Source organism: Talpa occidentalis, unplaced genomic scaffold (genome assembly GCF_014898055.3).
Source record: "Talpa occidentalis isolate TD23 unplaced genomic scaffold, MPIMG_talOcc4v2.1 talOcc4.7, whole genome shotgun sequence".
NCBI lineage: Eukaryota > Metazoa > Chordata > Mammalia > Eulipotyphla > Talpidae > Talpa > Talpa occidentalis.
The window spans coordinates 76,445,809-76,464,416 of record NW_023605083.1 but is presented as its reverse complement, the minus strand read 5'-3'; the positions used below and the strand labels follow the sequence as shown (position 1 = coordinate 76,464,416).

Sequence of the window (18,608 nt, the reverse complement as noted above, 5' to 3'; positions counted from 1 at the left end):
CTTCTGTTTTAATAGTTGTCTCATTATAAAAATCACTACAAAAGTAGTGATTCCAAATAAAAAAGTAGTGTTCCCTAAGAACATTTGGATTAGCATATATGGTTTGTTTTGTTGTTTGTGTTCTATAGCTCTGAACATTGTTTTGGAAGCGGTTTTCATAACATTCTTCCTCCATTTAAGAAAAATACATTTTTTAAGTGACTTTTTAGGATATATCTTGAAAGCATAGCAAAACAGTGGCCATCACATAACTTGATGACGAGCCACCAAAGGCATGCTGAATTTTTCTAAAATTTCTTAGGTCACTTAGGAACTAAAATTGTGCGATGAGAGGTCTCCAGAAGTCAAGCCATATTGCTACATGAGGTCACTAACACTATTGAAACTTACAGTTTAAGACAGTTGCTCCCTTAAAAAATTGCTTATTATTGCTCACCAAAATAGCCAGAATATTTTGAAATTTACCATTGACAACCTTACTATCGGAAACATGCATGGGAAAATTTTTTTTACTTCATCTGAAAAGAGTTGCATCATGATATACAAAACGTTTTTTTTAATAACCTGAAGGAAGGAACATTGCCATTTTTCCATTTCAGATCGCCTTTGTTTTGCCATTCTCTACAGCAGACCAAAGAGTTCATCAAATATACATTATTTCAGCATAGATAATGAACTTGAATATGAGAGGTAAGTATTGCTTTTTAAAAGATTGTTAGTATCTTTTTTTTTTTTAATTTGAAGACTCTAAAGGTATGTTTATAAATAGGATAGCCTTGAAAAATTAATCTGTTGATTAATAGCTGCCGGATGATTTCTAAACCTTTGATAATAAAATAGACCCATAGGGGAAAAACAAAGTGAGAAGAACTTTCTTAATAATTTACATATGAAATTTAAATGGATTACAGTATAAGATATTAACTGGTGTTCTAAGTAAGTTGTGTTTTTGCCAGTGGAGAGGAAAAACAATCTTTTTGTTTAGAAGGTATTTTCATATATTATTCGAGGTTATACTTAGGCATTGTAGCACTTGTCATTTTTTTAACAAGCGTTGCTTACCAGAATATTTCTTTCAGTAGTAACACACAATTTGGTGTCTTTTTTTTCTTAATTTGATCTTGTAGCTCCTAAAAATATTTATATTCAAAACATCTAGAATATACGTATGTTTTTGTTTTCCATTTTTAAAGCTTCTACGCAGATTTTGGACCACTCAATCTGGCAATGGTTTACAGATATTGTTGCAAGATAAATAAGAAATTGAAGGTAAAGTCTTTTTACTTAAGATTTGATTTAAGTAATCATTGCAAGCCTGATGTTGGAGAGGGACAAAAGTAAGGAAACATCCATTTTTAAAAAGGAAACGGGAAAAAAAAAACAAAGGAAATGTCATTTTTCTCTATGCAGTAGTGTTTGGTACTTATTTTTTGTTCTATAAAGTCATAGTGTGTATATTTGTTGTCCAGACTTTTGATTGAACAATTAAATTTGAGTCATTTGCTTCTGGTTTGGATTGGTGATATTCAAATACTTGAAAAGCCCAAGAGAAAACTGGTTAATAAAGTCAGCCTCCTACTATCTGACCTAATGGAACTGAAACCTAACAAGAGAAACTTGTCTTGCTTTAGTCATTGTTTTTTCTGCCTTCACTTTCATAGGGAGTGCTAGCAAATGAATACAGAAAAATTGGCTCATCTTACATCCTCCCATTCTATCTTATATCTCCCATGATTATGTAATACTTAAGACTTCACCTTTACCCTTTACACATAGGAACAGGGAAAGGTAAGGCAAATAGTTTATCTTTAAAGTTATATGTCACTGAGAGTTGCAAAAGTATATTTCTATTAATTTGAATTTAGATCTCATTCATTTATTTTAAAGACTTTGACTTAGTCATGCATAATAAGAACTGTTTATGTACTGTTTGCAATTCCACATTAGTCACTATACATTCTCAACGAGAATATACTGAATTTGGGGCATGTACTTTTTGAAATCTACTTTACTTATTCAATTGATTACTTATACGACTATTATACCGGAAAAAAAAATCTTTTTATTTAAAAATTATTTTTATAATTGAGTAACATTGGTTTAGAGCCCCACATACACGTTTTAGGAGTACAGGTTCTTCCGATGTGTGATTCCATTAGCAGAGTACTAGTAACCCTCCACCAGGCTACTACACCCCCTCTATTCTTTGCCTCTCAACCCATCCCCACCCAGTCCCACTAAGAAATAGAAAAGCAGCCTCAGTTCTCTAAGTCAGACTCCGAGGGTTTGTTTTAGTTTGGTTTTGTTTGTTTCTTTACTTGGTTTCTTTATATTCCGCACGAGAGAAACCATCCAGCACTTGTCTTTTTCCTTCTGATTTGTTTTGCTTAGCATGATTCCCTCCAATTTCATACATGTTGTCACAAATGGCAAGATTTTGTATATTGGCTCTGTAGTCTGCACTTTACTGATTTATTGCTTCTTACAGTTTTTAGGTAGAGTATTTAGGATTTTCTATGTATATTATCATGTCATTTGCAAATATGGTAGTTTTACTTCTTTCCAATTTGGATTCCTTTTATTTCTTTTGTCTTGTCTAATTGCTTGAGCTAAGTCTTTCAATACTATATTGAATAATAGTGGTAAGAGTAAATAGCCTTGATCTTGCCTGATCTCAGAGGAAAAGATTTTAGTTTTTCTCTATTGAACTTGATGTCAGCTATGGGTTTGTCATATGTGGCCTTTGCTATGTTGAGGTATTTTCCTTCTATTCCCATTTTAGTGAGATTTTTTATCCTAAGTGAATGTTGAATCTTGTCATATGCTTTCTCTGCATCTATTGATATGATCACATGAATTTTACCTTTTATTTTGTTGATATGCTAAGTTACATTGATTGATTTTTGGGTATTGAACCATCCTTGAATCCCTGCAATAAATTCCACTTGATCATGATATATGATCCTTTGTTAAACTTTTGAATTCAGATAAAATTTATTTTCAATAAAAATTAAGTTATATAAAAATTTTATGGGTGAGCAGGCAGATTTTTTTCTCTGCCATTGAGCATCAAACCTAAAATTCCATCTCATAAGTTTTAGAAGCATCTGTCAGATGAGTTATTAATATGTAAAATGAAAGTAATATACCCTTTTGTACTATAGGTGTATTCACTGTAGATTTATACACAAATGTAGATACCTTTCTGTACTTTATTCTTCTCTTGAATAGGCATCTAAGCATTTATTGCCTTGTGTAGTTAAGTTCCTCCTCTCCTTTTCCATTTGCCAGTGTCAGGCCTTTTGTTTACTGGGGTTAGGAAGCTAAAAACAATTTCCTTTCCCTCCACTTGTGTTTCTTTGCTATAATTTTGTAAGAAATTTTTCGCTTGTACTCATCCACCAATGGAATTTTATCCTTTGGGTCAACCAAGTATATATAGGTCCTTTTTTAATTAATTTTTTTTTCCACACTTAACTGGAAGAACTTGCAGTACGTTGATCATTTGACTAGATCAAACCATTACTGCCTATTCACTTAAAAGTGGTAAAAGTGTGTCTAGAGCTTTAATTGAGTGTATTGTGCTTGTGCTGTTTGGTGGCTGCTTCGGTTTTCTTTTTGTTTTTTTAAAACCAACTTGGATGTCTTACTCCATGTCAACAACTAAAGGAAAATGTGTACACATTGATCACTGACTCACAGAAGCCAAGGAGTATGTACTTACTGAACTGCATATGTTCTGTTCCTTACCCTTACCTGAAATCATTTCCACTCAAATTAGTGGAGTACAGGTGGGGAAATGTTAACTAGTCATTTCCTGTTTGTTTTTAAATTTAGTATTGTATCTTTAGAAATATGTGCAGATCGGAATATACATCTCAATGAGTTTTCATAAGCTGAATATACGTGGTAATCAATTATCTTGATAATCAGATCAAGAACAGAATATTAGCACAACCTGGGAGAGCCCTACTTAAGCTTGCTCTGTTGTCTCTGTACCACCTTCATCCTGCCCCACCTTTAACTTAAAATGAAAAGGTATATAAAAACAAGCAAAAATAAGTTGTTTGTTAGAAACTTAAAGGTTTGGGGACTAGATTTTTTCAAAAAAGTAGCAAAAGAAAAGACAAGCTCTCTTCCACTACCTTTTCCAGCTTTTTACTACTTACAGAGTAGTCAGTAAGCCAGTTCATATGTCTTCCCCTCCTCCTTAATTGTACATACATTCTAATCCAAGAATTTGTATTTTATGGGAAAGAAGGTACATTGTGTTTTGGGAATCAAATTTAATATTTTTAAAGATCTTGCTAATATAATGCTTATGTATTATGAGATTTGGAATTTTTCATCATCACAAATTAAAGTTTGAGAAAACATGAAATTGAGAAGAAATACTAAAGCTGGTTTATCTTTATGCAGACAGTTACAATGATAAGGAAGAAAATAATTCATTTTACTGGCCCTGATCAGAGGAAACAAGCAAATGCTGCTTTCCTTGTGGGATGTTATATGGTAAGTATTTAATTAATTTTGTTAATGTATTAGTGAAGATGTGTACAATGGTGGTACTTTAAATTTGTGATTGGAATTTGAAAGTTTTTCTAAGGTAATGTCTTCAGTTTTCCTGAGAAAGACAGTTTTGCTTTTTAAAATTGACCAATGCGGGAGGCTGTACATATGTAGGCTGAGAGATATATGGGAAGTCTTTGTACCTTCTTATTAACTTTTTAAAAAAAATATTTATTTTTATTTATTTATGCATTCAAGAATTGGGATGTAGGCCAGAGGTTCCAAGTGTGTGTGTGTGTGTGTGTGTGTGTGTGTGGAGAGCAGAACAGGCTGATCCACTGAGACACTCTGCTGAGGGGAGCAGTGGGTGAGACAGGAGAGGTCTGCTAGGCCATGTGGATCGCTCTCTGGCGGGGCATGGAACTCAGGCCATAGTGGCTGGAAATAGCTTGATACTGCAGAGACTTTAACACCTGTGCCACGAGGGAGGTCCCCTTCTTATTAACTTAGTTGTGTCTAAACTGTTGTTAAAAAAAATACAAAGACCAACTCCTATGAAAATCTTTGTATGTATTATGTCACTTAATCAGAAGTAATGCCCCAAACTACTTTTATTCACTTCTGATCTGTTTAGTGAAGTTGTACTTTTAAGGAAAATATCAAAGTGCATAATAAGAAGTAAGAGTGCTTTATAATTTGAATATAGGCAGTTTTTTCTTAGCTAAGGTATTATTCTCAGATCATTTTTTATTCCCACTAAAACATCTAACAGGCGGTTGTGGCATGTCAGTATTGAAGGAAAATGGGTAGCATACTACATAGATTATTATATAATCTATTTGTGTCATGAGATATATGCTTTGGAATAGCCAGTATTTAAATGAGTTGCAAAAAATCATTATTTCTACTATCATGGGAGATTTTTTTTTTTAAGAGTTAAATTTTATCTATCACTTAGTTCATTAAGTTGCAGGAGTACCGAAGAAGTATCATTTCTGAGTATCATTTCTGAGTATGCTATAAGCTTCTACAGAGTAGGCCCCCATCTTTCTGGTGTTGTGGAAGCTAGCTCTCTATTCACTGGATGTTTCTTCCATTTCCACCAACTATTAATATGTTATTTTCCTAGATTTAAAAAAAAGTTGATTTTTGAATTTGTTAGATAAGTTCTTTCTTCCCCCATCTTGCCATTTGCCTCTGTCATGTTCTCCTCCCTTTTAAAAAATATTTTTGGTATATAGTTTGATCAGACTAGAAGTTTTAGTACTGGTTGAAATTGCACCTCAAAATTTAATGAAGCTTTGTTTTACATCTAAGGTATATCATTAGCAACAACGGTTAAGACCTTTTCTGGTTTTGTTTTCTAAGTTGTGCTCACAAAACTGCTTGAGAGAGATGTTTATGAGATAACTTTAAATTTCATAATCTGAACATATGAAACACAAGTTGTAATTATGTTTATTAAAATTTGCTTTCTGAAGCTTACCCGTATTTGGCGTGTGTGTGTGTGTGTGTGTGTGTGTGTGTGTGTGTGTTTCCTCTCACTCCTAGTGTTTATTACGCCTTGCAGAAAAAATCCTTGGGGTGGGGAGGAGAGGCTATGCATGGTACCAAGAAAGAGAGTATGGAGAGACTGCAGTTTTAACTGGTTCATTTGTTTCCCTAGTTGGACTACTGGGGAGAAGAATGCTATGGATTATAGTAAATCCTGACAGCTTTGCAGAAAAAGGGGCATAGCCGGAATTCTTTGGGTTAATTAAGTATAACCAGAATTCCTTGAGATAATTAACTATGGACCCTGAAGAAATGGCCTTTGTCTGATATTGAAGTCCCTGCACTGCCCAGGAGAAAACCTGGATGACTCTAGCTGGTCCATCTAAGAGAACGTGATCCTGAGTAAAACATAAAGCAGACAAGTTTCACCTCAGCTACCTTTGGTTAATTCAGTTGTCCCTGGTCAGATGATATGTCCCCAAGATGGTGACTGTGGCATGGTGGAAACTTAAGGGTTGTTTTTAAATTGCAGCATTTGATGATTTATAAATAAGAAACCTCTTTTTAAAAATATTGTTGCTGCTTTTTTTTACTGCTAGTGAAAAAGCAATATCCCCTTCACATATTTATTGAAAATTTGTTCATGTATTTGTTCCCAGTTTGGTGTTTGCCTTTTGACTTTGTTTATGGTTGTATTTTGGCATACAGATGTTTATCTTTCTATGGTTAATGTATTTTTAGGTTTGGAAATCCTGCAAGGATTTTGTGCTCTTAGGTAGCACTGTCTTGATTGGTTAGGAAAGTGCCTCGTAAGCAATTTGGACATTAACTTGAGTTTATTCCTCTACTCAATTAAAAGCCAACTTGGCAGGAGAATGACAGCTCTTGGCTCTAGCAAAAGTCATTGCAGCCATGACTGGCTGGTTAAAGTTAGAGCTTAGAGATTCAGTGATGTGAGGTGAGGGAAAGGAGAAAAACTTCTAAGAAAAGGAAATCTATTAATAGTACCAGGAAAGTATTATATATAAAACACTTATATAAGATAGAAAATATAAATATCTCAAAAGATTGTACATCAAGTAAGTATGCTCTGATCATTCTTATGTACACAAAAGGAGAGGGTGTGAAAATGAAGTGTTAGTTTTTTTTAACATATACACACATAAATATACTTCACCTTCTATAAATGTAAAAGATTTTTACTGCTATTTATTTGTCTAAAACAGTTTATACTTTACAAATACTTAAAATACTAAAATATTTAGAATAGGATTGATATGACCATGTTCATTTTTTTTTTTTAATTTTTTTTTTTTTTTATAGAGGCATGTTTTCTTTCTTTCTTTATTTGTTTGTTTGTTTATACATGCACTGGGTACAGTCAGAAGCGTGGGAGGGTGAGAGAATTCACCAGAGCCAGAGTGGGGAGAGAGCAGGCAGAAGGACCGAAGTACACTGCTGAGGGGAGCAGCGGGCGGCAGGAGAGGTCTGCGCGCCATGCGGGACCCTCCTCCGGTGGCCGGGAAGCAGCCGGGGATCGAACCGGCGTCGCAGAGGCCGCGGGCAGCTTCGCAACCCAGCACTCAACCGCTGCACCACCGGGGAGGCCCGACCATGTTCATTTTTTAAATTATTTTTTAAAGATTTATTTATTATTCATACAAGAACTTGGGTGAGGCCAGAGGTGGGCGGGATGAGAGGTTTCACCAGAGTTAGAGTGGGGAGCAGAACCAGTGGATCTACTAAAATATACTACTAAGGGGAACAGCTGGCAAGACAGGAGAGGTCTGTTGTGCCATGTGGGTTAGCTCCCTGTCCGGAGATCGAACTCAGGATGCAGCGGCAATAGTGTAAAAGTGCTGAGACTTAACCCCTTTGCTACCAGGGAGGACCCCCATGTTCATTTAATCCTTTTATCAGCTGGTTGGATGCCAGGTGTAATTGTGAGAAGGGAGAGGGTAGCTTCACTGTTCATTTGTCTTCAGTGTATTTCCTAGTATTGTATTTTATGTGCGCTGGTAAATGGATTTACTATTTGAAATGGAAGAATATTTGGTAACAAATTAGGATGAAACTAAACATCTTTTGCACTACTCATTGTAGAAGAGTTGAGGAACATAAAAGATCACCGAGGTTTTCTTTTACAAAAAAGGTAAGGGAGCCATATCATTTTATCAAATGATAAATTTGCTGCCCCGTTCTGTGGTAAGCCAGTGGTTATTAACTAGCCAGATTTTGAGGTGATCATACTTAACCTTTCATTTCAAGTAAAGGTGAAATTTAAGTAAAAAGTAAGAAAAAGTAAGTTTTTAAAACCAATTCATGTTTAAGAGTATTTTGAAAATAAAAGTTTGAATCTTTGTTTTGTTGTAAAAAGATGTCATGTACAAAACCAGATTTGTACCCTTGAGTGAGGAACTTCAAAACTGTTTTTCCTCCCTCCTTCCTTTCTTTTTTTAAACACCTTTTACATTTATAGAAGGTGAAGTAGCTGTATGTGTGTCTATGCAACACACACATACAGTTTTATCACCTGCTTTTTTCAGTGATCTGTTCTTTCATTTTAGTACATATTTTACTATCTTTATTTCCATATTATGTCCATTTTCTCCAAGTGATCAAAATGTGCAAAATAATATCTAAACCAGCACTATATACTATCTGTACTTACTGTACCCTTAATCTCTCTCACACATTGGCCCTTTATGATTAATTGAAGAGTCCAAACCTAATGTTCAACCTTTTGAATTTCTCTGGTTTCTTGGGGTATCTTTTTTTTTTTTTAATGATGAAAAATTGTATTTAGAATTAGCCAGCTGGAGTCAGTTTAGATGATCCCAATTTTGTTGGCAACATCCAAAGCATCGTAGTCAGGAGCCAGTCGAACATAGGCCTTCTTTTCTCCATCAGGTCTGATCAGGGTATTGACCTTTGCCACATCAATGTCATAGAGCTTCTTCACAGCCTGTTTGATCTGGTGCTTGTTGGCCTTGACATCCACAATGAACACAAGTGTGTTGTTGTCTTCTATTTTCTTTATGGCTGACTCAGTGGTAAGAGGGAACTTGATGATGGCATAGTGGTCAAGCTTATTTCTCCTGGGAGCGCTCTTCCGCGGATATTTGGGTTGCCTTCGGAGGAGTCGCAATGTTAAAGCTCAGGCCTCCGAAAAGTGAGTGAAGTGCGGATCTTCTTTTTCTTATGGCTGTGGACACCTTTCAGCACTGCTTTCTTGGCCTTCAAAGCTTTTGCCTTGGCCTCGGCTTTGGGAGGGGCAGGGGCTTCCTTCTTTGCTTTCGGCGCCATCTTCGTGAAAAGGGTTTACTTGGGGTATCTTTTTATTTACTTTTTCATTCTCTGTATTTCTTGTGAATTAGAAGTTTTAGCTAAAGACTTGTTCATTAGGGACACATGTTACATACATCACATATAATACTTATATTACTATTAATGGTACTAAAAATGACCATTAGATTCGATGCTAGCATTGAATTCCTTCAATGTATGGTTTTCTTCATATGACTTATGATTTTTCTTACAGTGTTATTTTGGAACTGTTTGTGTATTCAGTTCCCTACCAACCATTCCTCTAGTGTTTTAAACAACTATGATAATACTTGACTCACTCAATAATTTTATTGGGCTTTTGGTAGAATGCTTTTTAAATTATTTCATTCATCCTTTATTCACTGACTTTCTCTTATGGGAATTGAGCTTTCTTTGCCTCAACCAGTGGGGGCTACTTGGTTACCCCAAAACCAAATTTCTTGCAGAAAAGGGCAGCATGGAGAGTGGTTTTCTTTTAATGGCTAGTTTTCAAAGTAAAATGTATTAAATAGCCACAAGATAAAATTTTGTAATTTGATATCTAAAAGTTTCAGTAGCTTGAACTTATTTGCTAAACACCTTAAAAATGTGCAGTACTTTCCCATTCGTTATTTTTTAAATTTATTTTTATTTAAATTTTTTTTAAATAAGGAAACATTGATTTACAGTATCATATGATTTAGAGGTGTAGGATCACACTGTTCAGGTGTTGTTACCACACCACTACCACCACCACCAAGGCACCCACAGTCCTCTACCATGGTCCATTGTGCCCCCTCCCCATTTTTCTCTCCTGCTCCCACCCTCCCTTTGGTGGCCTCAATTCCACAGTCAGATTTCTAGAGTTTGCTCTTGGTTTGGTTTTATCTGACCCTTTGTTTTGTTTCTCTATATTCCATTCAGTGTTTGTGAAAATGAGTGAAACCATTCAGTGTTTGTCTTTCTCCCTCTGACTTATTTCGGTTAGCATTATCCACGTCAGTTCCATCCATGTTGTCACAAATGGCAAGAGTTCATCTTTTTTTATAACTGAACAGCATTCTATTGTGTATATATACTACGCCTTCCTGATCCACTCAGGTTATTTCCATAAACTTGGTTGTTGTAAACAGGGCCTCAGTGAACACAGGAATACATCCATCCCTTCACATTAGTAGTTTTGCATTCTTTTGTTAGATACATAGGATTGGAATTGCTGGATGATGTTACAAATACATTTTTAATATTTTGAGAATGCTTCATACTTGGTTTTTTCACATTTTATCTTTTGTTTTTAATTTATTTTCTTCTATCTTTGTTAATTTTTGCATAGTATTAGATATTTCTCTTCAGGTTTCCATGGTTGTTCTGCCACCATAGCCCCCATTATCCATTACCTCAGTCCTTTGCGCTCTTCCCTCCTCTGTCTTGACCTCTCCCACCCTCCCCTGCTATATGCCTCAGATCTATGGTCAGCTTGCAAGTTTTTGTTTTTTAAAGATTTGTTTTATTTATTTATGCATACAAGAACTGGGGCCTAGGCCAGAGTTGCAGGGGCTGAGAGGATTCACCAGAGACAGAGTGGGGAGCAGAACAGGTGGATCTACTGAAATACACTGCTGAGGGGAGTAGCAGGTGAGACAGGAGAGGTCTGCTGCACCATGTGGGGTTAGCTCCCTGGCCAGGGATAGAACTCATGCCACAGTAGCTGGCGATAGCTTGATAGTGCTGAGATTTTAACCCTGTGCCACCAGGGACGCCCCACCTTGGAAGTTTTTTATCTTTTTCCTGTCCATTTGTTTGTTTTCTCTAGCTTCCACATATAAGTGAAACCATCAGTATTTCTCTTTCTCCTTATGGCTCACTTAGTTTAGAATAATCCAGCTCCATCCATGTTGCCCCCAAAATGAGTTTATCTTTTTTTTATCACTAAGTAGTATTCCATTGTGTACATATACCACATCTTAATTGAGCCAATTATCTGTTCTGGGGCATTTAGATTGTTTGCTTATCTTGGCAATCTTGGCAATTGCAATAATGCTGCAATAAACATAGTAGTACAGGGTTGTTGTTGTGTTTTTGTTTTTGTTTTTTTTTTCCAAATTAGCCTTTTTGTGTCCTTTGGGTAGATTCCTAGGAGTGGAAATGCTGGGTAATATGGTAGATTCATTTCTAGTGTTTTTTTTTTTTTTAAGATAGATTTATTTATGCATACAAGAGCTGGGGTACAGGCCAGAGATGCGGGGGATGAGAGGATTCACCAGAGACAGAGTTGGGAGAACAGGCAGATCTACCGAAATACACTGCTGAGGGGAGCAACGAGTGAGACAGAGGAAGTCTGTTGTGCCATGTGGGTTGCTCCCTGGCTGGCTGGGGATTGAACTCATGCTGCAAAGGCTGTGGATTACTTCATAGTGTGGTGCTTAACCCCTTGTGCCACCAGGGAGGCCCCTCATTTCTAGTGTTTTGTCGGGTCCTCTACACAGCTTACCATAGTGATTGGGCCAGTTTGCATCCCTTCCAGCAGTGTAAGAGGGTTCCTTTTCCACCACATCCTGACCTCCTGACCAGTATTTGTTTCTGTTTTGTTTTTTTGTTTTTAATTATGGGTCATTCTCACAAGCATAAGGTGGTATCACATTGTCGTTTTGATTTTCATTTACCTGATATGTGGTGTTGAACATTTTTTCATATACCTGTTGACCATGTACACTTCTTCTTTGGAGCAGTATCTTTTTAGCTTTTCTACCTATTTTTTCATTGGGTTGTTTGCTTTGTTTTTGTTGTGTAATCTCTTTGTAGATTTTTGATAACAGTCCCTTATCAGATGTATGGTGTGCAAATATTTTTTCCCGTTCAGTGGGTTTTTCTTCTTTTTGTTACGGTCTCTTTTGCTGTACAGACACTTTTTAGTTTGATGTAGTCCCAGCTACTTATATTTTCCTTTGTTTTTCTTGTTTCTGTAGACATTACTCAAAAATGTTTGTGATGTTTATGTGATTGAGTGTTTTGCCTATGTTTTCTTCTATATATTTTATCCTATTAATTTCTAATAACATCTGATTAGCATTTGGGAAATTCGAAATTTACTAACCAAATGCACATCATTGTTTGATGGGATTAAAAAAAGAATGAAATCAGTACTGCATTCACATTTATATGCCATATCTCTTAAATATGAATGGCATCCATTAAAATCAAGAATTAAAATAGGTGAGCTTAAACCAGTCTTTTAAATCAAGATTTCCAAAAATAAAGCTTATCAGTCACATTAACTGTTAATTTTTTTTAAGATTTATTTTTATTTATTTATTTGTTTGTTTGTTTATACAAGCACTGGGTACAGTCAGAAGCGCGGGAGGGTGAGAGAATTCACCAGAGCCAGAGCGGGGAGCAGAGCAGGCAGAAGGACCGAAGTACACTGCTGAGGGGAGCAGCGGGCGGCAGGAGAGGTCTGCGCGCCATGTGGGACCCTCCTCCGGTGGCCGGGGAGCAGCCGGGGATCTAACCGGCACTGCAGAGGCTGCGGGCAGCATCATAACCCAGCGCTCAACCGCTGCGCCACCGGGGAGGCCCTAACTATTAATTTTTTTAATGTTCTAGTGAACATAGTTTTTTTAGTACCATTACTATAGAAAAATTCATCTTTGAAGTAATTGTCACTGTCTTTTAAAAATTTTTTTCTGAAAATGAAGGTTAATACAACAGTAGGTACAAACAGAATAATTTCTAGTTGCAAAGCAGAAAAGTTGCAAAGAGGTCATTGTAATAGTGGGTAGAGTTTAGGGGGTTAGATTCAGACTGAACTGGTTTTTAATTTCTATTTTGGTACAGTATCTGGAACATAGTAAGTATTCATTAAATGTCATTCTTTCTCTTTTCCCTATTTCTGTGTGCCATTGTTAACACTTGAAGTCTGCTTTTTATATTAAAAATAAGAAAAATTTACCAATCTGTCCTAGTCATTATTAGCTATGGTTCATTTTACTGCCCTAGCATTTATATTTTCCCATATGTATGTATAATATTTAGCTCTAGTGTAGGTTAAATGTACTTTTGAGGGCTAGGGATAGGAAATTCATCATCACTTCAAACATTTTTCTGTTAGAGCATTCTTAGTGTACAATAAATGGTACACTCAATAAGTGGTAATGTAACATACCTCTGAAAAGCTGTGAACCTATACCCCCAAATTATATACAATATTGAAAACCATTGTTACCTTAAGAATAATACAGTAATTTTAAAAAGTTAAGCTATATAATTTTATTTAATAGTCAGAATAATCTATTTTATAATAGTTAATGCAGATTGATAGAAATATTTTTAAAGATTTTTTTTTTTAAATCATGCATACAAGAACTGGGCTGTAGGCCAGAGGTGCTAGTGGTGGAGGTGAGAGGATTCACCTCTCACCTGAGAGGTGGGACTGAGGGACTGAGTGGGAAGCAGAACAGGCAAGATATACTGTGATACACTGCTGAGGGGAGCAGCAGGCAAGACAGGAGAGGTCTGCTGCGCCATGTGGGTTAGCTCCCTGACATGGCCATGGAACTAGGGCTTGATAGTGCTGAGACTTTAACCCCTGCGCCACCAGGGAGTACTCTTGATAGAAATAATTTTAAAATACTCAACACTGGTACTCATAGAGTTTAAAATCTAATAGTAATAATACAACAAAAATATGAAAAATCTTCAGTGTCATTTTGATGAAAGGTCTGAAAACAAAACAACTTCGTCCTTCATTTAAAGGATGAAATAGGGGGCCTCTCTGGTGGCACAAGGGGCTAAGAAGCAACCTATGAAGCTGTCCACAGCCACTGCAGCACGAATTCAATCCCCCTGCCACCAGGGAACAACCCACATGGTACAGCAGACCTCTCCTGACTCGCCTGCTGCTCCCCTCAACAGTGTACTTCGGTCAATCTGCCTGTTTTGTTCCCCACTCTGTCTCTGGTGAATCCTCTCACCCCCCACCCACACCTCTGGCCTATACCCCAGCTCTTGTATGCATAAATAAATAAATGTAAAAAAAAAATAAAAAAATTAAGGAAGAAATAAAGGGATATTAGAAACATAAAAGCTATCATTCTAATAAAATATTTGTTATTTTAAAAGCTTTAGCCATAGCTTTTGGAATGACTTCCCTTATATAAACATTATATTATTATAAACATAAAATTATGACACTAATGAAATTCTGGGTATGTATTAATTTAGTAGTCTGTAAGTAGAACCCTAAATTGTATTGAATTTGATGTTACTTCAGTAGTTATGATAAAAGTTCAGTACTTAGTTATTTATCTTTTGAACATTTGGTTCACTTTTCAACTGATTTAGTTATTCTACACTCAGAATAGTCAGTGCTGAATTAAGGTGTGAAGGGAACAGATGGGAAGGTCAGATAAGAGGAGCCAAAGGATAGAGGTTCTGGAAGCAGTGAGTAGGAATTCTGTTCAACAAGCTATAGTCTAGGTGGGGCAACTGATAGTCCAGATGAGGGTCTTTGTAAACACCCATTCCTGGGGCAAATGCCCTTTTGGGGTGTCTGTGAAAGGCTGAGCAAACAGTGACCAGGCAGCAGTAAATAGCAACCAAGCCCAGGTAGCCTGAGGTGTGCTGGAGCTGCAGAAAGGGAACAGCACAGGACCACAGTCAGATGTGGGCCCTGCCATGATAGAAGGCTCTGTGGAGGAGGTGGCTGCCTACAGTCATCACAGCTCATCACAACTTTACTTCCCTTTTTACCCTAGTAAACCTGATTGATAGTCCACTTTCTGTAATATTAGGTGGTGGTAATTTTGGAAAGGAGTAAAGAGAAATGGGCCTTTGACCATTTTATACTCTTTAGTTGCAGATCTAATAAACTTTATGGAATTTTGGATCCCATCCTTGTTAGTGTACTTATTTTAGGTAGAATGGCTTCTTGTCTATAAATAAGGCCTGAGCAGTAAGCCCTCGTCCATCAATAATAAGCAATGTGATCTTGGGTGAACATTTAATACCACAGGTTGGAAAGATGTAGTCTACAAACTTTATGTAACCCACAGAGTAATATACCAAAAGTAGTTTGTTTTTGCCAATGTTTAACAATTAAGAGGTTTAATTTTAAATAATCAAGATTTTTGCTTTGTCCTTAACTACTCACATGGTATATCCACATGGTATAACCATGTGACGTTTATAGCCAGATCCAGTCCACTCAAACTTAATCGCTGTCTGACCTTGGTAAATGTGGATGGGCATTTACTGCTTCAAACTTTCCCCTTTATCTAAACAGAGGATCATTATACCTCAGTTATCATCAATTCATATATATGTGTTTGTGTATAAGTATATATTACTTATATATGTATGTATTACATACTTATATAAGGATGTACTATATCTATGTAAATAAAAGTGAGAATTTAGAACAATTGAAATGTAAGATCAGTTTGGGTTTTTTCTTTTGTTTATTGTGATAAAATATAAATTATGCAAAAATTGCTGTTTTAAAGTGTACGATTCAGTGACACTAAATACATACATAATATAATGCAACTACCTACTTCCAGAACTTTTTCATCACTGTCAGTGGAAACCTGGTACCTATTACACAGTTCCCATTCCAGGCACCCTACCAGCCCTTGACAACCACAAATCTGCTTTCAGTCTCTATAGGTTGGTTATTTCATATAAATGGAAATATCGTATGTGGTCTTTTGCATCTGACTTCTATCACTTAGCACAATGTTTTCAAGGTTCATCCATGTTGTATGAATGCATTAATGCTTACTTTTTTGACTGTTTAATATGTCACTGTATGATAGATCACTTTGTGCTTACCCATGCTTCCACTGAGAGATGTTTGGGACATTTTTTTTTTATATATTTTTTTTTACATAATTTTTCATTTTTGTACCATATATGCATTTCATCTTGGTTATAGTCCCCATAAAATTCCCACCACCCATTCACCCATGAGCTATCACCATGGTCCCTTGTGCTCTTCCCACACTTGCTTTGATCCTTCTCCCTTTTCCTGCCCCTATAGTGTGTATGTCTCTGATTTATAGTTGCCTATTGTTTTTGATTTTTACTTTATTATAATTAGTTTTTTTCCTGATCCCTTTTTTGGATCCTCTATATTCCTGCTATAAGTGAGACCATCCAGTATTTGTTTTTTTTTTTTTTAAAAAAAACATTTCGGGCTTTTCATTCTTTAACATTTATGCAGAGCTGTGAAGGTGATTTTGTCTCATTTTATCATAGAAAATAAAAAAATATTATTCCCTGTTCATCTTTTTTTTTTTTTTATTCAGCAGTTGGATTATTAAACATATTTCCAGTTGAATCATTGATTCATGAATATTCCATGTTAGTCTGGAAAGAGTGAATTTTTTTAAGGAAAGATCAATTAGATTGTTGGCATAAGAAAGACTGTCATTTGACTGAGGTGAAAACAATACTGCAAACATAGTGACATTTATTCATGAGGAATCTTTGAAAATAGTTTACTGGTTCCATCAGGCTGCTACATTTGTTGCTGGAATTTAAATACCTTTTGTTATTCAGAACTCTCAGTCATGATGACTAATATAATGTATTGGTTTCTTAAACTGTACCAAAGACTAAGTACACAGTTTCAGCTTCCAATGTTATATATAGGTAGAAATAAGCTCAGATCTAAATAATTGGATTTTATTATTTGAGAGGTGAATTGTCAGGATTGAAAGTATAAATAATTGAGTTGAGATCCTGTTTCCACTGATTCATTCATTACTAATAGAGCTCTTCACAGTTTTTGAAACCTAAATCAGCGATTCAAGATCAGCTGTTCTCACAGGGCAGGCAGATGATGATTAAAAAATGGGGGTGGTTGGCTAAGCTATTATTCAGAAAAAAAAAAAAAGAACCTTGTATCATGACTTTGAAAAGCACTGCAAATTTCTTAAGTGTTTTCTATCCCAGTGTTTTACACTTCCTGTGAGATTGCTGTTGGCTCCCTCACACAGATGCTGCTTCACCTTGGAGAGAGACAATATGCTTCTTAAGCCATCGGGCTTTATCTTTGCAGCTGTCTTGTGTTTTTATACTTACCTATTTTCAACAAACTGAAATGATCGTTTCCATTCCCATTGTCCATTGTGCAACTATATTATATATTGTAGCCTAACAAATTACCTCAATACTTAATCAACTTAAACCAGTTAACTTTCACTGTTTCTGTAGGGAAGATGTCCTGAGTAGCTGACTTGGGTAGGTCAGCTTCTGGATTGCCTAGGCTGTGGTCATCTCAAGACTTCACTGGCCTGGCGCTGCTGAGGTGACTCATGTACATGCCTGGCAGGCAGTACTGGTGGTGGCAGAAGGCTGCTGGAGTGCTGTCCCAAAAGGACAGCCTGCTTTATCTGGAGGACCACGCAGAAGTAGAAATAGCAGGAGATGAGAATCATTGTGGCTGCTCTGGAAGCTGGCTACAGCTATTTAATATCTCTTTTGTTTATCATTTGTTGTTTCCTGTTTTAGACAGCAGCATGGAATTAGAGTGTGTATGTGTGTATGTATCGTTTCTGGAAATACACCAAAACAATTTGAGAAACTCCTAGGTCTCATATTGCCAAGAATGTAGTAATGGATCATATAGGAGCTATTATAGAATTCTTAACTTCTAATTTTGTAATAATTTCATTTGAGAAGGCCTGTTGATGAGGGAAGATGAGTAAGCATGAAAATGAAAATAATAGATTTCTAGCAAGTACATATTTGATTGTTATGTGTTTTAGACTTTGGGCTCGGTTCAACAAAATACCAGAGACTGGGTAACTTATAAACAACAAAAATTTATTACCGTTCTAGAGGTTGGGAGTCTGAGATTAGATGCCAAGCTTGATCAGATAAGGGCTTTGTTCTGGGGTGTAGACTTCTCATCTCATGTTCTTACTTGGAAGATTCCTTGTAAGGAAATCTCTCTAGATCCTCTTTTATAAGGCACTAATCACATTCATGTGGGGTCTACCCTTAGTATAACTAAGAACCTTCCAGACATTCCACCTACTAATACCATCACTTTAGGGGTTACCCTTATACTTCATGAATTTGGGAAAAGGAATAAAATGTTGAAGCCCAGCATGATATATGAATAAACTTATTTTCAGTCTCTAAATTTCCTTCAATTTTTTTACATCCTCCCTAATATTTATTTACAGGCATTCCCTGATTTGATTTAAAAATTACATTTTTTGAAAGTTCATTATAGTATTGTTCTCCCACAGGAAAAAATAATGTTACATTGTTCTAGTGTTTCAACTGAACTT

At 36.1% G+C, this 18,608-nt stretch overlaps 1 protein-coding gene and 1 pseudogene across 18 annotated transcripts in view; one reads left to right on the top strand and one right to left on the bottom strand.

Moving 5' to 3' along the window:
- The window catches only part of CDC14B (cell division cycle 14B), a 108,770-nt gene that overhangs the window by 43,840 nt on the left and 46,322 nt on the right, over positions 1–18,608 (top strand). For all 18 annotated transcript variants that reach the window (XM_037494999.2, XM_037495007.1, XM_037494998.2 and 15 more), the window contains 3 exons: positions 600–690; positions 1,194–1,269; positions 4,420–4,512. In XM_037494999.2, the coding sequence (XP_037350896.1) occupies positions 600–690; positions 1,194–1,269; positions 4,420–4,512 (260 nt within the window). The remainder of the gene's footprint in view (positions 1–599; positions 691–1,193; positions 1,270–4,419; positions 4,513–18,608) is intronic.
- Positions 8,796–9,320, bottom strand: LOC119232780 (60S ribosomal protein L23a-like; annotated as a pseudogene).